This window comes from Megascapheus bottae, chromosome 6, assembly GCF_031878675.1.
Source record: "Megascapheus bottae isolate mThoBot1 chromosome 6, mThoBot2.hap1, whole genome shotgun sequence".
NCBI classification, from domain to species: domain Eukaryota; kingdom Metazoa; phylum Chordata; class Mammalia; order Rodentia; family Geomyidae; genus Megascapheus; species Megascapheus bottae.
Genome location: NC_143514.1, coordinates 31,729,195 through 31,755,490, shown reverse-complemented (window position 1 = coordinate 31,755,490; position 26,296 = coordinate 31,729,195). Strand labels below are relative to the sequence as shown.

The following is a 26,296-nucleotide window of genomic DNA, read 5'->3' as shown; positions in this document are numbered from 1 at the left end:
CTTGAACCATAGCACCACTTCCAGCTTTTTCTATGTATATGGTATCAAGGAATCGAACCCGGGGCTACGTGCATGCTAGGGAAGCACTCTACCCTTAGGCCACACTCCTGGCCCCCACAGTTCTTTTTTTGTCCTAGGTTATTTTTCAAATAGTTTGTCACCATTGGTCTAGTCCCACCCTTGGACCACAATCCTCCCATCTTCAAAGCTGGACCAGACCTGGTTTATTTGTTGTGATAGAGTCTTGCCTAAGCTGGCCCGAACTGGGATCCTCTCAATGTCTGTTTCTCATACAGCTGGGATTGAACTCCTATATTTTCATCATTCCCCTCTGGCAGGGCATCTATTTTTCTTTATATCTTCTCACTATTGTAAACAATGCTGCCCTGACCCCTCATTACACATAAATTCTCCTTCACTAATTATTTTGTTAGGAGTACTCAAGGACCAAGGGTTTAAAAGAAAGCTAGTATTGCCTTATTTCTGCTTCTTTCTACTTCGATGATAAAATAAGGATTTCAATAAACTGAAAGCTTCTAACAAGTCACATTGGTTTAAACTGCTTAAAATAAGGCCTGCAGCACAGCCAGTTCTGGTTTAGCAGCACATGACTTCAAAATGCAGAACACATATATGTGCTAAATTAACTGCAGTGCACTGGTCACCCAGCAAACCAGCCACTGGGATGACCAAGCAGGTGACACAGTGCCTCAAGGGTGAGTTGCATTTACCTCCCATACGTCTCCATGGAAACAAGTCAACTTCACAGTCAGTCTTTCATGTAGAACAGCACCAGGCTGTGCCATGGGCTTGACTTCCCATGTCTGGCCAGAGGCAGGAGTCTTCCAAACACTGACATACCTTGCTTTGAAAGGCACACAGCTTATCTTAAATACATATTGTACCCCAAAGGCCTCCATGGATCTTCATCTGACCCTACTGTCCTCTGTAGGAGAGAACATGTTCTTACAGGAACAAAAGAAATTTGCAGAAGCAAAACTAGGACAGCAAAACTGTCCTAAGGTATTTCAGGACAGTGATATTGCAAGCACCATGTACCCAATTGCCAAAGTTAAGTACTAAAACCCTGCTTCTGGGACAATTACTTTCTAGTCACATGCTCCAGCTGTCCCTGGAAGCCCCCACTGTGGTAAACTCAGTGAATTTGGTCTTCATATTTCTACTCTGCATGTAGGTAAGGCTCCAGAATACAAGTTTCAGCAGGTGAAGTACTGTCTTCATTTCTTTATCCCTCACACCCAGAACCTCTGGCACTCCGAAGGCTTTCAAGAATGTTCTATTGACTGTTAAATAAGCCATGTATCCCTAATCGATGCAAAGGATTTGTCGTGTTTTCTACCCCTTAAAAATCACCCATATTATCTAGAACCCTCTTCACCTTGATTCTTTTTCTTGGTCTATAATGTCACTCTGCTTCAGGCATTTTTAATGCCATGTAGCATTACCATGTCAGCTTGTGACACAGTTGAGTTATCCAATCTTCTATTGATAGATAGCTAGGCTGTTTCCATTTATTAAGTATCTCAAATCTGGCATATATGCATCGAGATACTGTCTCCTTGTCAAACTGACTAAGTGCTACTGTGTAACATGCAGAAGGAGAAAATGTGGGAAGAGTCTGGCTCAACTTCTGTATGCACAGAGTCCAGAGAGGGTGAGAGGTTCATTAAGCAGCTCAGTTCTTGAAAATCCACCTGGGAAAAATGAGGCTGGTGGCTGATCTGTCTTCCCATGGAATGATTCGTCTTCAACTTTATTGTGTATTTTGAACTAGCCCTTACTACACTGATCCTTTGAAGTATTTGGATGGAAAAATTGTGTATCAAAATAATGAGACATAAAATTCTATCACTTCCAGCAGTACACTGCACTGGAGTATATGTCCCAAATGTTAAGTGAAAAGCACTATTAAAGTTAGGAGACCATGAAATCAAAACAATTCTAAGATTTCACCTCACTCCAGTTAGAATGGCCATGATTAAGAAATCATATGCAACGCAATACCCACCAATACCCCAATGTCATTCTTTAAAGAAATAAAAGAGGCAATCCAAAATTTCATATGGAATAATAAAAGACCCCATATAGCAAAAACATTTCTTAGAAAGAACAGGAGGAATTTCAATACCAAACTTTAGACTCTATTACAGAGCTATAATAATCAAAACAGCTTGGTACTGGCACAAGAACAGGCCTGAAGACCAATGGAATAGAACTGAGGACCCAGATATTAAACCACAGACCTATGGCCACCTAATCTTTGACAAGGGAACCAAAGAAATAGAATGGAAGAAAGACAGCCTCTTCAACAAGTTGTGCTGGCAGAACTGGTTAAGCACATGCAGAAAACTAAAGTTGGATCCTTCTTTGTCACCCTGCACTAGAATTAACTCCAAATGGATCAAAGACTGAAAACTTTACAAGAAAGAATAGGAGACACACTAGACCTCCTTGGCACAGGTCAAAACTTTCTCAATAAGGACCAAGAATCACAACAAATCAGAGAAAGGCTGGATAAGTGGGACTGCATTAAACTGCAGAGCTTTTGTATGGCAAAGGACATAACTAGTAAACTAAATAGGAAGCCTACAGAATGGGAGAAGATCTTCACTAACCATACAACGGACAAAGGCCTCATATCTAAAATATATCAACAGCTCACAAAATTGAACCACTCCAAAACTAATCTCCAAAGAAACAACTATCCCATCAAAAGATGGGCCAAAGACTTAAAGAGAGTCTTCTCTGAAGAAGAAATAAGAATGGCCTATAGTGAAGAAATGCTCGACATCTCTGGTCATAAAAGAAATGCAAATCAAAACAACTCTAAGATTCCACCTCACTCCAGTTAGAAGGGCCAGGATCAAGAAAACTAATAACAACAGATGCTGGAGGGGATGTGGCCAGGAGGGATCACTATTACACTGTTGGTGGGAGTGCAAACTCGTTCAACCACTATGGAAAGCAGTATGGCAGTTCCTCAAAAGACTAAACATAGAACTCCCCTATGACCCAGCCATTCCACTACTTGGCATTTACCCAATCATCCAGAAACAAAGACATACTAAATCCACCAGCACAACGATGTTCATTGCAGCACTATTTACCATAGCAAAGATATGGAACCAACCCAGATGTCCCTCAGTTGATGAATGGATCAACAAGATGTGGTATTTATGCACAATGCAATTCTATGCTGCTGTCAGAAAGAACGACATTGCCCCATTTGTTAGGAAATGGAAAGACTTAGAAAAAATCATATTAAGTGAAGTGAGCCAGACTCAAAGGAACATAGGCTCAGTGGTTTCCTTCATTTGTCATAATCAGTAGAAACCTTGGGCTCTCCTAGCAGAGATTTACAATAGAGCAAAACCTAGATACATAAGGCCATATAGCATGATGCTAAATCAAAGGACCTCCAGGATATAGAAACAAAAGCCATATAATGAGTGATTGTTGTCCTTAATGTACTATGCGATCTCTCATCTCTTTTGTTGTCCCTTGGTTACCTCATATTTTTACAGTATTTTACCTTGTTATCTGTTATTGTATATATGTGTATTTGGTTATTTGAAATTGGATATGGAAGGGGGAAAACAAGATGAGGGGCAGGGGTGGGAGGAGGGAAATAGGGACCAAGACTTCAATGTTTGTGAAGTAATGCACCCTCTATCTGGTGAATATAATATAACCCTTCTATTAATTACAATAAGATATACGAAAAATATATATAATCATGTTGATAAATAAAGAACTATTCTTGAGGAAAAAAGTTAGGAGAGAATGATATGATTTGCTAGGTTACAGTTCTGTATTTTTTTTCTAAAATTGTTTGGTTCCAATACTCTACACTTTTTCCCCTTCTGTTCCCTCTCCCTGCTGGAACTAGGGTTTAAGCTTAGAATCGCTTTACTTTTTTGCTCAAGACTTGTGCTCTACCACTTGAGCCTCATCTCCTCTTCTGGCTTTTTGCTTGTTCATTGGAGATAAGAGTTTCAGGGACTTCCTTACATGGGCTAGCTTTGCGCCACCATTCTCAGATCTCAGCCTCCTGTTTGGCGTAGACTACAAGTGTGAGGCATCAGCACTCAGCGATAGAGCCCTATCCTTAGAGGCAATGGAGGTTTCTTTCTCTGTCATGATCTTAAAGGACCCATCTTCCTCTTCTGCTAGGATCTTACTCAGCTGTGAAACTCACCTGATCAAAACAGCATGATGAAGCTTCAAGCTTCCAGTTCTCAACTTTGTATGGTCAGTATAAATACTGTTAAAGCCTATCTGATCCACTCAGAAGTGGGCAGTTCTGTTAGCCCAGCTGGACCACATGGCAGTGCAGATTTCAGCCATTCACCTGCCAGTCCCACTAGAGGTCTTATTACCTTGAACTTTTACAAACTACAACCTTTCCTTGCTCTAGATTATTCTTTTTCTCTCAGCTGAAGAGTTTTAGCTCATTCCCTTCTCTTCAAGTCTCCTATTTGCACCCCGACCAATGTGCCTCAGGAGTGAGTCTTTGCATCTCCTCCCCCTACCCTTTCTTTCTGTCCCCCTTGGAAAACAACACATGTTGCTCTTTCATCAAAGACTTGGCTAGCCTTATTTCTAGAGGTTATAATCATTTTTACTATTTGTTTTTATTTACCATGCAAATGATGGCATTTAAATAGTGTATTTGAAATTTATAGGCCAAATCACAGTTAGCATATTGACTTTTCATTTCCTGTGATTTAACAGATTTTCTAAGACTAAATTAATATTTACCACCCAAAAGTCCACTGTCTGACAAAATCAAATCAAGTAGCTTATTACTCCTTGCAGCTCTTCTTGGTTGAGACTACAGCTGATCCCACCTAGCACACAAGGATCTGTGGGACATTAAGCCTCCTCTCTGAAGTGAATGTAGGTTCCCATTTTCAGTGGAGGCATTCTCTCCCTGACTTTGGGGAATGGGGATAGTTTATAGTTTAACCTTCATGGAGGCCAGAGAGCTCCAGCAAGCAGGTTAATTTTATCTCCAGCCTTTCCTTTTGCTCAATAGTGGGGTACCTTTACCACAGCCCACACAAAAGTGAGTTACTCATTCATGCTGCATCTTTGGTATGAGTCAGGCCTTGAGCTAAAAGGTTTTGTTTTGTTTTGTTTTTTGTTGTTTTTGTTTTTGTTTTTTTGCCGGTCGTGGGGACTGAACTCAGGGCCTGATCACTGTCCTTGGGCTTTCTCAAGGTTAGAACTCTACCACTTGAGCCACAGTACCACTTCTAGCTTTTTTCTTTATATTTGGTACTGAGGAATTGAACCTGGGTCTTCATGCATGCTAGGCAAGCACTCTACCACTAGGCCAAATTCCCAGCCCTTAAGCTAAAAGTTTTGCACATCTTTTGTATCCCAGAAGCCTATCTGATCGGTGTTTATTCAGCTCATTATATAGATGGAAATAGAGAATCCAGGTATGAAATTGCTAATGTCAACTGCCAGTCTCTTCCCAAAGAAGGACTTTGAACCAAGTCTCTCTGACCATAAAACCTGGGTGAAAGTTTATGTCCCCCAGAATCCTTATATCAAAACCTAATCACATATTGGATGTGGCGCTTTTTGGAAGTGTTAAGATAGCCACAGCAGGGTTACCATAATTGGAATGTGTGTCCTCACCACACACCAAATCTGCCAATGCCTTGACCCTGGACTTTGCAATCTCTAGAACTGTAAAAACTAAAATTCTTCTGTTGAATATAAGCCATCGAGTCTGTGATCCTTTGTTAAAGCAGAATGCATACTCAAATGCCATAGCCCCAGATGCACATGGGAGGCCCCTGGTGGAGGGTGGGGTAGGGTGATATGTTCTGCCCATATCCAGGCCCCACCCCTTAAGATCTTAATTTAATTTGCCCGAACAAAATTATGTTGCCAAAGCTTCCCAGGGGATTGTAACGTGCACCTCCGGTAAGACTCACTGTGACTTGGCAGGAAAGCTGACAGCCAAAAGGAATCAAGCAAATGTGCCAGAATAGAAGAGCAAACACTCCCCACTCCCCGAGCTGCAGGAGACAAATGTGGGAAGATGTAATATTTTCAACTTAGCTTCAGTGTGAAAAGATAGGAGTCCATGAAGGGGATGCTTAGATCAAGCCTGGGATTTTGCATTCATATATTCAGCACAGCCTTTGCCCGTCATGGCTGGGAGTGTCTGCTGGAGAAAAGTACCCAAGGAAGGCCCTAAAAGAGCAAGGAATTCTTCAACTGGGACTTGCAGTCATTTTTAGGGAGTTCTGAAGACCAGAGACTACTACGGCAGGAGTCCGTTGGTTTCCCCAGCCAATGGAGCATATTGTAAATTATTTTCTGGGGTTTTTGTGCCCGTGCTTTGAGCACTAGTTTGGGGTCTTGCAGAATAATTTGGCTTACACTACCCTGACTGTAACTATATCCACTCTGTGGAGCTGCCCAAATGCAGATGTCTCCAAAAGCTGGCAGATCTCCACTGAAGACAGCCACCTCCACATGATTGTGTCTCTAAAATTGGGCTGGAGCTAGTCAGTAAATAGGAGTTTACCAGGATAAAGATATGTGCCAGGGAGAGAGAACATCATGTGCAAAGGCCCAGACATGAAAACACCAGGATGGACCACAGTTCTAGATAGGTTGATTAGCATTTTTGGCTGCCTGGCTTGTCTCTAGTTTTAAAGCTAGTAGTCCCATATTCTGGGAAGCCCCTTGGCTCTGGGTGGAGAAAGGTGGTCCCCCTAATTCTAAAGAACCATGCAGAATGGGGAAGGAATGTAGTTTAGTGCATCATAAAAGCAAAAGACCTAATTTTCTCTCCCACTCTTGCAGCCTTTTGCCCTCCTCAGAAACTTGTTTGACCTTTTCTTCTCTATGCATTACCATAGTTCTAGAGCACATTCTGGTTTCTTTCTTTAAAAAAAAGAAAGAAAAGAAAAAGAAACTCCATAGTAGATATATTTTTGTAAGTTTTCCATTATTGAAAGGCCCTAGTCTTTCCTCATCATTTTCTTATAAGTTACCTGGGGTCTCGTTCTTTAACATGTTAGAGGCACTGTCTTCTGCCCTGCCACACTGAAGAATCTGTACTGCTCCTATTCCCGGTCCCTCTGTGATTGTGATCAGTGGCTCCCCTTCTCCCAGGAAGACTTGAAAGAGACTTTCTTTTTATTTTTTCAGATACAGTAACAACATGAGATTAACCATAGGGCAAAAAAAGAAGAGAAATAACATTTCTTTATGCATGGTGTTCTAAAGGTTCTCAGCACTGAGCCTTGGTGTGGATCTTTATTCACTGGGCTGAGTATTTGGTATGACCTTTCACTACAGGCTCACACTTGCATCTTTCCACTTGGAATATTTTATACTGTCTTCAACCCCCTCACCCCCCCCACACACACACCGCCCTCATTTTCTGTCCTCCAATGTCTTTGTCCTTGCCTTTTAGAATCTAATGTTAAGTTTTCTAAATTGAGCCTTTTGTTATCACTCCTTGGTTTCTTTTTTCCTTTCATGTATTTTATTGTTATTATAAAGGTGATATACAGAAGGGTTGCAATTACATAAGTCAGATAAAGAGTACATTTCTTTTGGGACAGTGTCAGCCCTTCCCTCACTCTCTCCCAATTTTTCCTTCCCCTTCTCACCCACAAATTGTTTAGTTCATTTTCAACACAGTATCTAGTGAGTGCCGCTGCAACTGCTCACCCTTTGTCTCTCCATTTCTGTGGCCCCACCTACCCTCCCAAAGGCAGATAAATGAACAAACAAGATAAAAGGAAAAGAAAGACTGAAATGAAGAAAAACCTCTCGTTTCCATTTTCTGGAGTTCATTTGATAAATATTATTGTACATGATCAAATCCATGTAGTTATCACACCTTTGTGTTCCTCTCTTAAGAATATTCTCCCTCAGTGTCTCACTGTGTATGAGTGCCTAAAGGCCTGTATAATTTATCATGTTCCAGTGTTCTGTTGTTTTTATTTTGTTTTGTCTTGTTTTAACCACCCAGTGTGTTTACTTGTAGATTCATAATCACATTCTAGCTACCATAAGTGGAGAAAATCATGCAATCTATGTTTCTCTGGGTCTGGCTTATGTCACTTAATTCCTCATGCGATGTACAATATCATTCTTTCTGATGGATGAGTATAATTCCTTTGTGATATATATATATATATATATATATATATTATGTCACATTTTCTTGATTCATTCGTCTATTGAGGGGCATCTGGCATCGGGGCTGACTCCATATCTTGGCTAGATAGCTTTAATGTGGCCTTGTTTGTGTTCTGTTGGATCAATGCCCCGGAGTGGGATTGCTGGGTCATAGGAAAACTCTATGTAGTCTTCAGAGACCCTCCATACTGCTTTCTAGAGTGACTGAACAAGTTTACATTCCCTCCAACAGTGTAGCAGAGTTCCCGTTTGGCCACATCCCCACCAGGATTTGTTAGTTTTCTTAATATTGTCCATTCTAGCTGGGATGAGGTGGAATCTCAGTGTTGTTCTGATTTGCATTGCCTTTATTGCCAGAGATGTTGAATATTTCCTTCAGGTGCCTCTTGGTCATTCTTCACCTCCTTTTTTCTACCTTAAATTTTTCATTCGCTTCTATTGTCCTGGAAAACCCTTAATTTCATTCGGTAACAGTTCTATTCAATGTATTCCAGCTACCATGTTTTTTTATCATCCATCTTGCCCAACTTTTCCTTTTCTCCATGACAATTTTTCTTAATTTTACAGAAGTAATATCGTCTCATACCTTCCTGTTTAGATTGTTCTCATTTTCTTCACTTTTTACATTCTTTATTTCCCTTGGTTTTATTCTACATTTGTTTTTTTTTATATTTAGAGATCTCCCCCTAAGTTTTAAGAACAATGGTTGCCAACTATTAAGAGTGAGTAGGCTAACAGCCCTGTGTGCATGCAGACTGCAACAGGGGAAAAGCTCATTCTACGGGAGACTGTAGCCCTGCATAATTAGGCAGAGCAATTAGTTTCCTATCTGCTGTAACAAATACCACAAACCTAAAGCAATGCTGATTTATTGTCTAACAATTCAGTCTCCTGAACTGTCCTAAAGTCGACACATCAGGAAATGTAATCTTTCTTCCTCATAGAATTGTTCCTGTACTCCTTCAATTATGGCTCCTTCCACCATATTAAAGACCAGCAGTGTAGTCTTTTCAAATCTCTTCAAATCTACATATTTCCCTTTCTTTTTTCTCTGTTCATCCTCCCTTCCACCAGTTTCCTTGTCAGCCTTAGGATTATGATATTCTACCTCTGTCTCTGTCTGTCTCTGTCTCTCTCTCTCTCTCTGTCTGTCTGTCTCTCTCTCTCTCTCTCTCTCTCTCTCTCTCTCTCTCTCTCTCTCTCTCTCTCTCTCTCTCTCTCTCTCTCTCTCTCTCTCTCTCTCTCTCCCCCTCCCCGTGATTGTACTGGATACCCAGATAATCCAAAAACTATCCTCATTTCAAGATCCTTGCACAGCATCTAAGGATTAGAAAATTAACTTCGACAGGGGTTCTAACAGGCATAGACTGCTCATTTCTCAGTAGACTTTCTAAGCCAGAATATAGAGATTTTCCTTTTCTCAAACAAGGCTTGTCCTTTGGTTGACCAGGGAACAGCATACTGGCTGTTGGTTTCACTGTTGCATGGCAGGGGAGGGGGTGCAACTGGTGAGCCAGCGGCCCCATTTTGCAAGGATTTTCTCCTCTCATTTCAATCAGCACCATTTTGCAATAGAGGAGGTCATTTTCACCTGACTATATATGCATGCAGTGTTCCTTGATCAGACTCACACCCCCTACCACCACCCATCACAAAGAAGCTCCTTCTTGCCTCTCCACCCAGTAAAGGATCCCAGAGATCCTACACTTCCCCTGAGTCTGCAAGTGTGGGAGTTTACTTCTGTTTACTTCTCCCAATAGCCAATATTTCCATAAACTGAAACAAACTCTACAAAGGGAGAGATCAAATATGTCTTGCAATGAGCAGAACATCTTTCTTCACATCCTGGGAAGAGGAGGGAAGGACAGAAAGCTAAGCCCAATTCATCTACATTGATTGACTACATTGTAAGGTTTGTACATCATCTTATTTGATTCAAGAAAATGTCTGTATATCAATTGAGCAAGCACATATTGACTGCTAGCCCCTGTGCTAATGTCTGGAGCTATAAAACTTTTAGCCCTTGCTTTCAAGATTATCAGTCTCCTGAGAAATACGAATTTTTAAAAAGTGAAGATTCTTTTTTGTTGTAATGTATAGAGGGGTCACAGTTAAAAAGTGAAGATTCTTACTTGAGATTCTTTTGGTAAGAAATCTTTAACAAAGCTATTGTCTGCAAAAAAAAAAGTAAATTTACTGTATTGCTTTCAGAACTTCTCGTAAAATCAAGAAAGAATGCACTAGAATCTTAGAGGAAGTATGGAACAGATACTGAAAGGTCATTAAGAATTTCCCTCGAGTACATATTTTCTCTCTTCTATGTGTTACTTCATTTAATTGAATTACCTAAGGCCAGAGTCATGTTTCAGGGGCAAGATGGATTCTGGGAAGAATCCAATAAGTGTCCACCATATAGAAGTGTCATGAAATCTTGTGGAGCCACTTACCCTACCTTCTGAGATCAAGATACTATGAAAGAGGAAAAGCTAGTGAAGGATACACCTAACTCCAATCCAGGCTGGAGCCTGATGTAGTTTGCATCATCACAGAGACAGCATGTTCTCTGAGCACATGAGAAGAAGAGTTAATCCCAATTGAACGAGGATAGTAACTGGAGTTCGAGCTTTAAATGTCTTATAAGAAGATCTGGGTAGTGAGTAATGCTAATAGTCTGGATAAAGGCAAAAAGTGAAGGGAAATCCAGGACACATGGAAGCAGAGAATGACACAGAAGAACCTAAGAGATGGGTGTCATGAGTAGGAAGACTTTGTGTGCTGTCACAGCGGAAGGTCCCTTGTAGCTTTGGAGCAAGGGCACACCATCTTATTTACATTAAGAAATGTAACATTGGAGTAAATGAAGTCAGAATATTCTATATGTACATATAAACATGGATAGAGGAAGCCTGATGAGACCGGGATAGGTGAGAGGAAGAATGACGGAAGGTGGAACTCTAATCATGGTGCATTGAATGCATAAATGGGCATGGTACATTGAAACCTATATAACCATTTAAAGAAAAACAAAACAAGTATGGTGTTCTCGCTCAGGGGGAGAATGGACAGAAATGGAGACTGGCATCATTAGTAATTACGGCTATGAGCGATGTGGCAGAAGCCGTAGGGAATGAGAAGACAGAGTGTTGGAGAGGAAGGAGGCATGGATTTGCAAGGCCTTTCATCCCTCTTCTTCTACAATTCAATTCTGAAGATGGCCTTTGGGACTCCTTTGCCAAACAAGGATGTTCTAACTTTGAACTTGTTCCTGGAAGATGGGGCTGCCTTTTGCACAATTTTGGCTGGCTACAGATCTGAATCTTGATGACATTTCCAACTAGTTTCTCTCCACATTATATTTTTTATCATTTGTGAAAATGAAGTGCTGTTACTTCAGGATCCCGTAGAAGGAGAGTGCTGATATCAGGCTATGAAGGGGGGAAAAAACCAACTGCTCAAGATTACTTTTTTTGTACCAGTCCTGGGCACTGTCCCTGAGCTTGTTTGATAAGGCTAGTAATCTACCATTTGAGCCACAACTGTACTTTCAGCTTTTTACTAGTTAACTAGAGATTAAAAGAAAAATCATGAACTTTGCTGCCTGGGCTGGTTTTGAGCTGTGATCCATAGATCTCAGCTTCCTGGAGAGGTAGGATTACAGGTGTGAGCCACAAGCACCCAGCAAGATTACCTCCTTAAAAAACTTGCTGGAGATGAGAAATGTGAATCTGCAATTCGTTGAAGGCAATGAGTAGTTCCTATGTTGCCATGGCAACTACTCAAATGAAAAAAAATGAAGAGCTAAATGTATGATACTTTCTCTTGAGCCTAACATTATTTAAAGAAGGAAGGAAGGAGGGAAGGAAGGAAGGAACGAACAAAGAAAGGAAGAAAGAAAGGAAGGAAGGAAGGAAGGAAGGAAGGAAGGAAGGAAGGAAGGAAGGAAGGAAGGAAGGAAGCGAGGGAGGGAGGGAGGAAGGAAGGAAGGAAGGAAAGGAAGGAGGAAAGGGGAAAAGAAAGGAAAAGAAAAGAAAAGATTCATGAGGGATTTTTCCTAAGACTTTGCTAAGACTGAGTTTCTTCTCTGCATTTTAACCACTCGCCCACTTGGACCTGCTAGAATTGTCATCTGTGTTTAGAAACACATGAACCTGAGATTTCAGCTCAGAATGTTCTTCAATAACATTTGCTTACATCAGCTTCCACTGAAGGCCATTAGGATAGAATTTTATGGTGGTTCAGTGGAGCATGTATGAGAGGAGGCAGTGTGTGGTTTCCAGAACGGGGTTTGAGACCCAGGCAAGAGACATGACTTTCCCAAAGTGTGTTAAAGTCTGCCTTGACATACGAAGAAAACAAAGAATATTATAATAACATCTTACATCTGTGCAAGACTCTACTGTCTACTTTTAATCAACCCTCTAGCACTCTAAAATGACCACTGTTCTCTCCAGCTTAGACACAAGATAATATCCACCCCATGTTCTGCAAAGAATCTAAAGTGATCATCCTTTATAAAGACACAAAACTAGCTGGGTACTGTGGCTCAGGCCTGTAACTCTAGCCACTTGAGAGAAAATAGTGGCCAGGAAAGCCAAGATCCTAGCCAGCCTGAGTTTAAAAAAAAAAAAAAGAAAGAAAATTTGTGAGGTTCCATCTCAACCAAAGACTAGATGCAATAGTATATTCTAGTAATTAATCTTCAGTAACATGGGGAAACACAAACAGAAGAATCATAGTCAAGACCAGGCAGGCAAAAAGTAAGGACTAACTTGAAAACAACCAACAGAAAAAGTATATGAAGGTATGGCTCAAGTGATAGACAAGTTTCTGGAAAATGTGAGACCCAGACCCAGACTTCAATCCTTAATCTCTCTCTCTCTCTCACACACACACACACACACACACACACACACACACACACACACACACACATTTTTTTTTTCACAGAACTGAATTTTTTTACCTCCATTTGTTACCGGCCAAAATCTTTCTTCCTATGGATAGAACATGAGACCCTTATCATCCCCTCAGTGTCTGTTCAGGTCCTCAGTACACCCTCTTTCTGCTCTTTGTGGCCCAGCCTCACCAGCTCAGGCTCAGCTCCTCTAAAGTAGGAGCTGATCCTCTTTGGGCCTTTGCCTCAACTGATTGCTCTTCCTGGAACTCATCTTCTTTCCCCACTAACCACCTCATCCCCACTTCCTCAACACATTCTACTACTCCCCAAACCCCAGCCCATATTAGAGCACTTGTTTAAATTTTCCTATAACTCTGCTTTTTATATATGTCCATTCTATTATATGTTATCTAGGTGAGTAGTATCTAGCTATTGAAATAACCACCAAGCTCTGTGAGGACAGAAGCCATGTTTACCTAATGTCTCCCCAGCACAGGAACTGTGTCTGATGAAACAGGCCCTTAGTACTAAGTAAAGGCTCACATTACCAAGAGCAAACAAAGAAGGTTGATGCCAGATTCAGTGCACTCTCACATCTGTTGGGGACATACAAGTGAATGAAATTAGTTTCCACTCTGCCTCTTGCCCAAGAATCTTTGTGTCATGCGTAACACAGAGATGTACGTGGTTCTGTGCCTCTGGGCCCAGCCTCTAACTTCTGGCCACAAGGCAAGGGCTACCTGTAGTCAGCTAGAAAAGATTCAGACCTCCATCTTGAATGTTCTAGCTTGAAAGGGTTAGCTTCCATATAATGAATGATTGTTGTCCTTAATGTACTATGTTGTCTCTCATCTCCTTTGCTGTCCCTTGGTTATCTCATATTGGTATAGTATCTCACTTTGTTATCTGATATATTGAATTTATTTGTATTTGGATATTTGAAATTTGATAGGGAAGGGGGGAAAACCAAGACGGGTGGGGGGTGTGGGGGGGGAGGGAAATGGGTACCAAGACATGTGAAAGGGTATCAATGTATGTGAATTAATGCACCTTCTATCTGGCAAATATCATGTAACCCTTTTACTAATTACAATAAAAAAATGAAAAAAAAAGAAAGAAAGGGTTAGCTTCTACATAGACTTGTCTTATGCAAGCATCTTTTATTTCTTCTTCTGACAGTTGTTTTCTTTTTTTCTGCACAGCAATATCTGTGAGGGATCTTGAAAGTAAAAAAGAGCAAGCTAGTCTCCTCAGCTCCTGCCTCTGTTGGAGTTTTGGTAGTGGGTTGAATATGTGCTTTTTCTGATGATGTCATCCTTCATGCCTTTTAAATACTCCCCAAATAGTCCTTTTCAAAAGACAACAAAATGTTTTTCTTTACCTCCTGTGGAGTTTTGTGCTAGGGTTTTGAAAGAGGAGATAGAACACCCAGTTTCCAAGTACAACACATTTGCAGGAGATATACAGCTAGGGCAAAAAATCCTCAGGGCAAAAATCCTTTTCAAATATCATTTTAAAACAAGTGTTATGTTCTTTGTTAACTGCCCATCACTGCCTAGCACTTTGGAACTTAAAGCAACATCCACTAGATACTTCTCTAGAGACACTAGTTTCTGAGCAGTTCCCATGAACTTAGCTAAACTCAAGTCATTCATACATTCATGGTGTGATGGTCAGTTTTTATGTGTCAACTTTGCTAAGCTATTGCATCCAGATATTGAACCAAATACTGGGGTAGGTGTGGCCATGAAGGCATGTTATAGATAGGATTGCTAGAGGAACATGTCCTCCAGAATCTGAGTGTGCCTCATGCAGTCCCTGGCCTTGACAGTGAAACTGGGGTACCCCTAAAGAAAAGGGAAAATGTGGACCCCTTCCATCATCAGCTCCTGACCAAGTGTTTGCAGTCTGCCATATTGTCCATGGATTTCAGATTTGCACAGCCAGACACCTCAGTTGTGTAAACCAATTTCTTCCAATGAATCTCATCAGTAGAGATATAGACGGGAATGGAGACATGGCATGAGGCAAGTGGTTGTGTTTCTCTGCTAGTTCAAGTGGTCAGCTTCTAAGTCAGCCAGGGCCAACTTGGTCTGAAACAGCCCCTATAACTCAACCTTTTCTTCTCAAGGTCTCTCTTTCCTAAGAAGATTTATGGGGTTTTGGGGGGAGGGGCGATGGGTGAGTGCTAAGGAAGAAATGGAAACATACAGTTTGTTGAAATATAGCCTCAGAATTTGTACCTCCTCTCCTTTTTCTTGCTGTATTGAATGAGCACAGGCTAAAGGTTAAGGGAAATATCTACCTTTGGATAAGAAGATCTGACTGAATAAGGAATGAAAACCTGAAAGTGAAGTTGCTATTAGTCTACCAGAAAAATGTAATACGTAGAAAAGCAAAAAAAAAAAAAATTACTACCAATATGCCTTTTCTCTACTCGATATGTGATTGTGAAACTATAGAGTAAAAATGCAGTCAATGCAGTCTTAATTTTCCTCACTAACAAATAAAGAATAGTAAAGCCCTACCACATGTTATTAGTCTGAAATAACGATATGACTAGAAAACATTTGTTGTGGTACTTGGCAGGAGCTCAATAAATGATACTTTTTGCCAGAAAAACTTGCACATATTTCCTACAAGAAACTAGAATATGCATAAATGAAAGCTATTGTAACTGGACACCAGTTACTCAGACCTGTAATCCTAACTAACTATTCAGGAGGCTGAGATCTGAGGATCAGAGTTCAAGGCCATGAGACAATTATCTCAATAAATCAACAAAAGCTGGAAGTAGAGTTGTGGCTGGGTAATAGAGTGATTGTTTTGGAAAGAAAAAGAGTGATCAGGGACAGTGACCAGGCTCTGGGTTAAAACCCCAGGACTGGCACAAAAAAAATAGGCTGTTTTCAATAGAAAATCGTCATTTGATGAATACCCTTGTCTGTAAGTGGTGATTCCAGTCAATTTTTTCTTTTTAATTTCCAGAAGAAAAAGTACCTGAGGACACAAACACAACTCTCCTAATTTGTCTTCGTGATTTTAACTTTTATTATTTTAAGGGAACACTTAGAAGATATATTTTTTAAGTTGGTATCTAAATTTTGGAATTCCATAGAGCTGAGTTTCAGCCCCAGCTCTTGGTAAGAGTAATATTATGGCACATTCCATAATCTCTAAGATACAGTTTCAAATATGTGACATGATTATGATTTTTTAAAGAACTATTTCAATATTGTATATATGTTTATTTGGTTATCTGAAATAGGATAGGGAAGGTGGGGAAACAAGATGAGGGGCGGGATGGGGAAGGGAAATAGGGACCAAAACATGAGAAAGGGTATCAATGTTTGTGAAGTAATGCACCTTCTATCTGGAAAATAAAATGTAATCCTTCTATTAATTACAATAAAAAAAATTTTAAACAAACAAAAAAACTACCACAGTAGGCCACTGTGGTAAGAAAATTAAGTGAATAATACTCAGTAAACATAGTCATTATTATAGCAAGGATAATAAAATAATAGGAAGAGGGCCGGGAGTTTGGCCTAGTGGTTAAAGTGCTTGCCTAGCATGCACGAAGACCCAGGTTCGATTCCTTGGTACCACATACATACAAAAAAGCTGGAAGTGGTGCTGAGGCTCAAGTGGTAGAGCGCTAGCCTTGAGAAAGTCCAAGGACAGTGCTCAGGCCCTGAGCTCAAGCCCAGGACTGGCAAAAAGAAAAAAAAAAATAATAGGAAGAGCATTGCAGGCTTTTCTTATGATGTTCACTACCCATTTACTTCACCTGTCTGCACTATCCCCCTTGCACATAATTTTGCAATAGCATTGACCTTTATGCACCAGCACACAGGGCTAGTTGGGAACATACCTTTTGTGGTGAGAGCAGTATAATGACTCAGCGATACACCATAGAACTTAACAGGTAGATCTTAAAACCTGTCCTCAAAGATTTTCATTGCAGATAACTATGGTCACACCAGGTGGCATTCAGTAAACAACTCATTACAAATTAATGATGATAAAGGTAATCACCATTAATAGGGAAGAAAAGCAAAAGTAGTAGTACCAAAGCATCCTTCCTGAGAAATACAAGGTTTCTAGATTCAGAATATACAAACATTCCATAGGAACAGTGAACACTGCCCAGCCTTTTACCCATGGTCAAATTCCTAGAATAGCCAAGTCCTCCAGAAACTTAGTTTTTGTATGTTGATTTTAAGTTTTAGGTTCTAAACATTCTTAACCCCTAGTGACTCATTTCTTAGATAACTTGTAAGCACCCTTTGAATATTAGTGAGAAGCTAGAGAATCTTACCCTATATGTTTGCACCATTATTCATCCAAGAAAGGACTGTGCAATTGCAATTAAACTTAATGGAATTTGGTGCACTTGTTTACACCTGTGAGTAGCCTCATGTAAATCGTTGAGTAGGCTAATGCAAATTGTTTTACACAATTAAAAATGTTGTTTTCAGGGCCGGAAGTTTGGCCTAGTGGTAGAGTGCTTGCCTAGCATGCATGAAGACCCAGGTTCAATTCCTTGGTACCACATACATAGAAAAAAAAAAAAGCTGGAAGTGGTGCGGAGGCTCAAGTGGTAGAGATCTAGCCTTGAGAAAGTCCAAGGACAGTGCTCAGGCCCTAAGCTCAAGCCCAGGACTGGCAAAAAAAAAAAAAAATGTTGTTTTCTACCAGACACTGGTGGCTCATGCCTGTAATCCCAGCCACTCAAAAGCTGAGGTTTAAAGTTCATGGTTCGAAGCCAGCCCAGACAAGTTTGTGAAGCTCTTATTTCCAATTAACGATCAAAAAAATCCAGAAGTGAAGCTGTGACTTAAATGTTCATAGACTAGCCTTGAGGGGGACAAAAGAGGCTCGGGAAGAGCTCCCAAGCTCAAATGCCAGAACCAGCACCAAAAATAGTTATTTTCTTCCTTAATCATTGTCCAAAGATAGATAGCTCCTGGGTCAGCCCAACACTAACACATTTCTCACTTTCCCCTCCACCTCCCTCAGCCCTAGCCCAGCACACAGAGGCAACGTCATGTCTCGCACAACCATAGGCTGTGAATCTGATTCTTTCCACATGTTGCTCTCTTTTTCAACAATGAAAGTTTTTTTTTTCTTCAGCAGTCCTGCCAACACCTTCCTCTTCATATCTCCTTGGCCAATCTAAAGATTATTTTTAGTGGGAAGTACACTTGTGATCTGCTTCTTGGATTCCCAAGTCCATCTTGGATGTCATCTTTAATACCTCACAGTCACTAACTAAGCCACTAACTAACCTCCTCTCATTCCCCTATGCTATAGAACTTCATTCAGATAATTCAAAGCAGACATTGAGGAATAATGAAAATGAGAAAGATAGGAGGCTAGGTCCAAGATCTGAGGAAATCTGTTAAAAAGCATCTATGGTGGCAAAAAATCAGGAAATACTTAGGTCTGCAGAGAAAGCATTGAGATGTGCCTGTGATAAGCGGAGGAATCCAGAAGGAAGAATAGTCAAGGACATTCACCAGACTCCTTTGAGCATGCCAATTACTCTCCTATCCAGACCTATCTCCTACCATCTTACTTTATATGTACAGAGGATGACTCTGGGTGATGTTTGGCTCCCTGAGAAACACATAAACCCACACATAGTACTTTATTCCCTCTTAATCTGATTTCCCATGTTGCTCAGGGAGAATATATAGTACCAGACAAAAGGATTAGTACCAGTGCCCTGTCCTCCGTAATTCCCAATGATTTAAGCTGGGCTTTGCCTTTTTGTTTTGCTTATTACAAGAAACTGGAAAATAAGGAGATAAAGGTGAGCTTCTAGCTAGATGTGATTTATGGTCATTCTTCACTCTAAGTAAGAAATCAGAAAGGGAACTTTGTTCCTCCTTTAACCACCTGAAAAAGATACATTGGATATCTGAAGTAAGAAGCAAGTGTTTCCTTTACTGTCTTCTAGCAGTTAGACACATATCAGTGATGGCAAAAACAGTAGCTCACAAAAAAGCTGTGAAAGGTTATGCCCTTATGTTTTCCTACTTAAGAGACACCAACATTTCACTTGATACATAAAATAAGGAAATTGCCATTCCTTTTAGACAATTAACTCTGTCAAATACTGTTTAAAGCCAGCTCATGTGGAGAACCTGCAATTTAATATGGTGGGAGAAAGGCTGTTCTAACTTCCGCTGTATTTTTTGATCCTCGTTTATTCAATTATACAAGTACTCACACAGCAAGCAGACCTCTAATTGTGTGTACTTCAGCAAATGAGAAATAGAACTCGCTGCAGAATAAATTCCTGGGTATAACTAAATTATATACCATTTCCCATACTTTTTTTCAAATTGCCCATTGCTTTCAATGAAAACATACTTTAGAAAGGAACACTCAAAACATTTCTCAAGAATCATTTCCTGCCTTTTGATAAAATGGCATTACATTTCTATTTTCCAAGGTTCCCCTGCTGTAGATCCATAATGCAAAATCTTCATTCAGTAAAGCTAGAAAACTTTATTCTGAAATCATTTGATGACTGAAATCTACCTTCAGACTCTTGATTAGCAGCATATCCACTTCAATGTCTATTAAAATGACAGATGAGTGTTCTGACCTCTCCCCTCTGACCTCTTCACACTGCCCCCCCCCCCCGGTTTATCTGCAGTTTGCACCTTAACTTGAATGATCTCTTTCTTCACATGGGGCAGCAGGAGGGAGGAAGAACATATGTTTGGTGCTCAGGATATTCAACCTCACTAGCCGGCTTCCTGCACAGGCCACATCAGCTTTCTAGAACGTCCACATCATCCCAAACTTCCTGATCGGAAAAGTGGAAACGATCAATGTTCTGTGCTGGTGAGAATGCAGTTGGCAAACACTAGCAGGACCACTTTAGTAATAGTTCCAGTCAGTATTTTTAAAAATCATTTGTGTGTAAAGTGCTTTGCTATTGTTCTAATAAGCATAATAAAGAGAATTCCCACAAAAAACAACTATTTCATTTCAAGAGTGTATTCCACATGAACTGAACCCTTTGGAGAACTATAGGATCTTCTGTGTCTCCCATCCACCCCTCCCCCACAGCCCCACTGTCCTCTTTCCTCTTACAACCAAAGGCAAGGCAGTAGCTCAGTCTCAGTAGACTAGTAGAGTTTTCACATGCTAGCACTTCATGGTCCATGACTTGCTAGCATTTATGCTTCTATGTAGAACTATTTGACATTGTTTCAGAAATGGGAATATCTGAATCCTCTTTCTGTTGTGTTGTTTTGTACATTGAAGTTTGTTGTCTGAGCTCGGAGGAAATTATCATCTTTTGTCTAGCACTATTTTTGTGAATTTGAGGAAAAGAACTTAATTTGATTTTATTGTTTGTGGTTTTGGGGGGTTTTGGGGTTTTGTTTTGTTTTTTTTTTCTACCATGGGGCTTGAACTCTGCCTGAGCGCTGTCCCTGAGCTCTTCAGCTCAAGGTTCATGCTGTACCACTTGAGCCACAGTGCCACTTCTGTTTTTCTGGTAGTTAATTGGAGATAAGAATCTCACAGACTTTTGTGCCCAGGCTAGCTTTGAACAGTGATCCTCAGATCCTAGCCTAGTGAGCAGCTAAGATTACAGGCATGAGCCACCAGCACCTAGCTTTGATTGTATCATTTTATTACCAAATAAGTTTCTTTCTCTATTTGTTTATTCACTCAGATGGCAGTCACAATAAATGGAATTGTGTTCATGGCTGGGCAGCAGCATTCCCATCTTCACTGGTATCCATGGCATCCACGCAGGCTGCATCCTGGCTCCATATTTGAAAGCTGTGAATGGCATTGACATGAAATCAGTGCCGTCTGGAGACCATCTGTGTCAGTGCAGAAGATTTAGCATCGCTTTTATGCTTCCCTGAACTAACATTTGCAAAGCCTAACCCCATCATACAGACTCTAAGCTGGCTGGCTGGAGAGTCTAGTGGTAAAAAGCTGAGACAGGAATTCTCTCTCTCTCTCTCTCTCTCTCTCTCTCTCTCTCTCTCTCTCTCTGTCTCTATATACATACACATATGTATATATACATATCATTCTCTCTGCACATACACCACACACACACACATAACCACACACACACAGAGCATGCACACACACACACACACACACACACACACACAGAGCATGCGCACACATGAGCACGTGCATGCGCGCACACACAGCTGTTCAAGTGGAATTCAGTGGTAAAGCATTGCAATTTCTCAAGTTATGCCTCACTGAAGATAAAGCTTGAGAGCCACTGGGTATGAACACCTTATCAGATGTTTCCTGAATGAGACTACACAGTTTGTTCCTTGTCCAATTGCCTCTGTGAAAGGATGCTTTTCATGTGCAGCGTCCCCTCGCATCTGTAAAGAGATGTGATGTACTGCCTCCAGGGGTAGGTTGGCATCTTTTTCACCAAAGCAAAAAGTGCCTCTGTGTGTTTAAGATGCCAGAATGTTTTCTTTGCAGAATATCTGGAGCCATAGAATGTATTGAGAGTCAATGGAAAACATCTTCTGGTCAAACATCTCATTTATTCACCGAGGCTTTCATAACTGCTCATGACCTTCCTAAGAGCTAATGATGGCTGCATCTGTGCCCCAGAAATATCAGCAATCTAATGAAAATAGAGCCAGAACTCACTCAGTGTCTTTGGTTGAGAAAAATAGAGGTTATGAATGAGACCTATGAAGAAAAACAGGTTAGATTTCAGAAGCCAGATACAGGTCAGACAACCTCTTTTATCAGGTAGCACATTGTTTTATGAATTCAGATTAACCTTGATCAAACACCTAACATCTGATACCATATACAAGGAAGATTGGATCCAGCCTAACCTGCATTGTGGGAATAATCTGGTATTCTAACAGTGATAATAAAAATTGAAGGAAAGGACCCAGTGGTTTCATCTTCATACTACCTGGATATAGCTAACAGCCAGTCAGTGAACAGCAAATAGATTCTGATAAGACATTCCTTCTCTAGCCAACATCGTTGAGTCTCTTATTGTCCAGCAGAATCACAGGCAAGCATACTGATTGCTTCAGAGATCTCAAAAGAAGGTCCACTTCCTTAGAGCCACCAAGATGGGGATGCTTGTGCAAGTAGGTTACTAGTTTGTGCTCTCTGTAGGACAGAGAAAAGCAGGGCAGGGTAGAGATAAAAGCTAAGCCAAATTGTAGTATTGGCTTCTTCCTAGCTTCACCAATCCTAAAGAGAGCTCTGGGGCACAGCTTGCACCACAAAATCCTACCAATTTGAGGCCAGACTGCTATGAGCCTTTGAAGCAGTGAGAGGAGGGTGCCAAGAAATCAGCGGTGCACCAACACCACCCACCTCATAGTGGGGATGTTACACTGTACATAGGAAGCACTGAGGGTGGTAGGAGGTATGGGCTCCCTTTTTTTTTTCTTTTTTCTTTTTTTTCTTTTTTTTTTTTGCCAGTCCTGGGCTCAGGCCTTGAGCACTGTGTCTGGATTTTCTCAAGGCTAGGGCTCTACCACTTGAGCCACAGCACCACTTCTGGCTTTTCGCTACGTATGTGGTACTGAGGAATTGAACCCGGGTCTTCATGCATGCTAGGCAAGCACTCTACCACTAGGCCAAACTCCAGGCCCCATGGGCTCCCTTTCTACCCCGGACCTTACCAGTGCCATAGGCCTCCCACAAGGCATCTCTTTCCAACCCCAGTTCCCTCATCTGTGAAACGGGGGTTGAGGTGTGGCAGGGCTGGTTCAGATCATCCCACTTCTCCTACTTTCAAGAGCAGTGATTTGATTAGAAATTGGTGGGAGGCTCACTGAGGAACAGCGGTGTTCTCTTCATTCACACAAGGGGAATCATTGATGGAGATGTGTCCTTGAATGACTACTCCATTAAAAGCTCTTCTTCTACTAGAATAGCTCTGGAGACACAGGCCAATCTTAGAAGACAAGCAATCCATTTCTCCTGGAGGCATATATATTCTAAAGGATGGCAAAAGCTCTGTCTTTAAACAAAGTGCTTTCAGGGCAGGTTTCCTCAAGGGAATGTTAATGTAAGCAGACAGCCTCATTTAACTGAATCTGTATCAAAGCAAATTAGAAACAAGGGGCTTGGGTAAAGTGACAGTCAGAAGCTGTCCCTATAAAGGGCTACAACCTCTAAAAAGACAATTTGCCAAAAATTAGTTATACATTTATTCTGTGACTATGTGGTTTTCCTCCTCTGGAATATATCCTAAAGGAATAATATGAAATGACAATTATACAAACAGTCACTGGACTACTTTCCAAATTGTAATCAAAGATTAAAAGCAGTTATATGATCTATAAATAAAGGATGGATTAAAAAATAATGATGGCCAGGTGTCGATGGTTTATTCCTATAATTCTACATACTCAGGAGGCTGAGACCTAGAGGATTATGGGTCAAGGCCAATTGGGATGGAAAAGGCTGGGCTACAGGTGTTGTTTAAGTGGTAGAATGCCAGCCATGAGTAAGAAATTTATGCAAAAAGCAAATCCCTGAGTTCAAGCTCTAGTATTGGCACACACATACATGCACAGAAAAGATGGTACTAGACTTCAAATAGATTGTTGCACAATTGAAAACGTTCTGCCTGGGAACATGCTCTATCAATGTGGAGAATATATTCATAAATGTAAAAGCAAATATCATAGAACATTATGTCATAATCTCATATATATGTAAGAAATATATACTACTTTTTGTACAGGAGATGAAAGAAATAGGTAGGCAGACAGACAGACAGTCATGCAAATGCATCCCTGGATATCTGAAAGTTTTCTGTGACTTGAAAGAAACTTCTAGACACATTTATCTACACCCGATAAGAAAGTAGAAAACAATGAAAGAAAATAGTAGATGTGCATTCTCACCATATACCTTCTTATACAACTACTTTTTTTCTTAATAATTTCCCCTAACACCATGGGAAAATGGTGTGCCTAGATAGAAATAAAATGGGAGTTTCTGAAAGTACCATTAATAAAAGTGGATCCCTCCAGCTTTCCTTATTTCATGCTTTGGCACATGGATCAGAAAATTCTACCCGTTGATGAAATAGTTGTAACTATGTGCCAACTTTGGTTTAATTTATGGAGTTTTGGTTTTATTTTTGTTTTTTTTGTGAAACAGTCATAACCACAAAAACCAATTAACTTCTGATTTTTTTTTTTTTTTTGGCCATTCCTGGAGCTTGAGTTCAGGGCCTGAGCACTTGGACTTTCTCAAGGCTAGTGCTCTACCATTTGAGCCACAGCACCACTTTAGGCTTCATCTGTATATGTGTTACTGAGAAATCAAACCCAGGGCTTTGTGCATGCTAGGCAAACCCCCTACCACTAAAGCTACACTCCCAGCCCCCCATTAACTTCTGACATTGAAGGATCTCACTTTCTTCAAGTACTGGATTTGAACTCAGAGCCTACCATTGTCTTTCTGATCATAGCTGGTGCTCTTGAAACACTCAACCAGCCAGGTCCTATCTTCTTAATGTCAGCTTTTCTGTTTACAGAGAATTTATATATCAAGAAGTGGGGCTAGGCACATACCAGTTACAAAGGGAGCGAGGACTCCAGAGACAGATGGTCCAAGTTTGAACCTTAGTTCTCATCCCTTATCATCTTATCCCACATCCAGAAGCAGCATCACATCTGGAATGAATGGTCAATTCTTCATTTGAAAAATGCTCCTCATAAAACTGTCTGCTAGGGCTGGGAATTTGGCCTAGTGGTTAAAGTGCTTGCCTAGCATGCACGAAGACCCGGGTTCGATTCCTTGGTACCACATATATAGAAAAAAGCCGGAAGTGGTGCTGAGGCTCAAGCGGTAGAGCTCTAGCCTTGAGAAAGTCCAAGGACAGTGCTCAGGCCCTGAGCTCAAGCCCAGGACTGGCAAAAAAAAAAACAAAAAACAAAAAAAAAAAACCTGTCTGCTAGCCGGGTGCCATGGCTACTCAGAAGGCTGAGATCTGAGGATAAAGGTTCAAAGTCTGCCCGGGCACAGAAAAAAAAAAAAAAAAACTGAGACTCTTAACTCCAATTAACCCTTAGAAAACGGGAAGTGAGGCTTGGCTCAAAGATAGAGCGGTAGCCTTGAGCTGAAGAGCTAAGGGACAGGGCCCAGGCAGAGTTCAAGCCCCATGAGCCCCCCCCCCCAAAAAAAAACAACCCACCCTGTCTGGAGTTCCTCCCTCATAGAGCTTTTTGGAAGATTAAATGTGGTCATGTTATCAAAAAGCTTGAAAAGTACCCAGTAGTATTACCATCTAATACTGTGATTTTTTTTTTAACAGAGTGATGATCAATTAAGTTTATTTGGAGAGGATTCCATGGGAGGTGAGTTTCCTTTACTGATCAGACCAAAGATACCATTTTAACCATGTCTTCTGTGTTAAACACCAGCTGAGACTTGATAAACTATCAACCATGTGAACTTTTCTCTTGACCAGGGAACATGAGTGGGAGTAGAACTCGATAGCTCTCTCTTCTTGGTCCACATGAAGAACCAAAGGAACTCATTACTAAGGCATGCACTTTCTAATGGCCCAGAGAACGTAACTCCCAAAATGCCAATTTAAACTCAAAGATAGTTGCTCGTTAATGTTTGGGCCTCACTGAAAGAGTCATATAAATAATTAGTATGTAATCGTATAATTTGCATATAATTATAAATTAGCATTGAAATATATTGAATAATTAACTGCCTCAGTAAAGAGAGCCAGTCGATTTTAAGTTAATAGTCTTTAAAGAACAGCCAGTGGCCGGTGGCTTGCGCCTGTAATCCCGGCTACTTGGGAGGCTGAGACCTGAGCATTGCCATTCAGTCAGTCCAGGCAGGAAAGTCCATGGGACTCATATTTCCAATTTAGCTACCAAAAAGGCCAGAAATAGAGCTATGACTCAAGTGGTATAGCACTAGCCGTGAGCAAAAAAATCTCAGAGTCAATGCCCAATCCCTGAGTTCAAGCCTCAGAACCAACATCAGAAAACAAAAGAATCTTAGTTGGAGGGAATACACCTTCTATCTGGCGAATATAGTGCAACCATTCTATTAATAACAATAAAAATTTTTTTAAAAAGAATCTTCGTTGAAATGCAAATGTGTTTTCTCAAATAGTACTGGCTATTTTCCGGTCTACCACTGGGACCAAGATACACCAAGAAACAA

At 40.7% G+C, this 26,296-nt stretch overlaps 1 protein-coding gene across 1 annotated transcript in view; it reads left to right on the top strand.

Moving 5' to 3' along the window:
• The window catches only part of Ak5 (adenylate kinase 5), a 220,263-nt gene that overhangs the window by 138,598 nt on the left and 55,369 nt on the right, over positions 1 to 26,296 (top strand). The window contains exon 9 of the mRNA XM_090334589.1: positions 25,422 to 25,464. Within this exon, the coding sequence (XP_090190715.1) occupies positions 25,422 to 25,464 (43 nt within the window). The remainder of the gene's footprint in view (positions 1 to 25,421; positions 25,465 to 26,296) is intronic.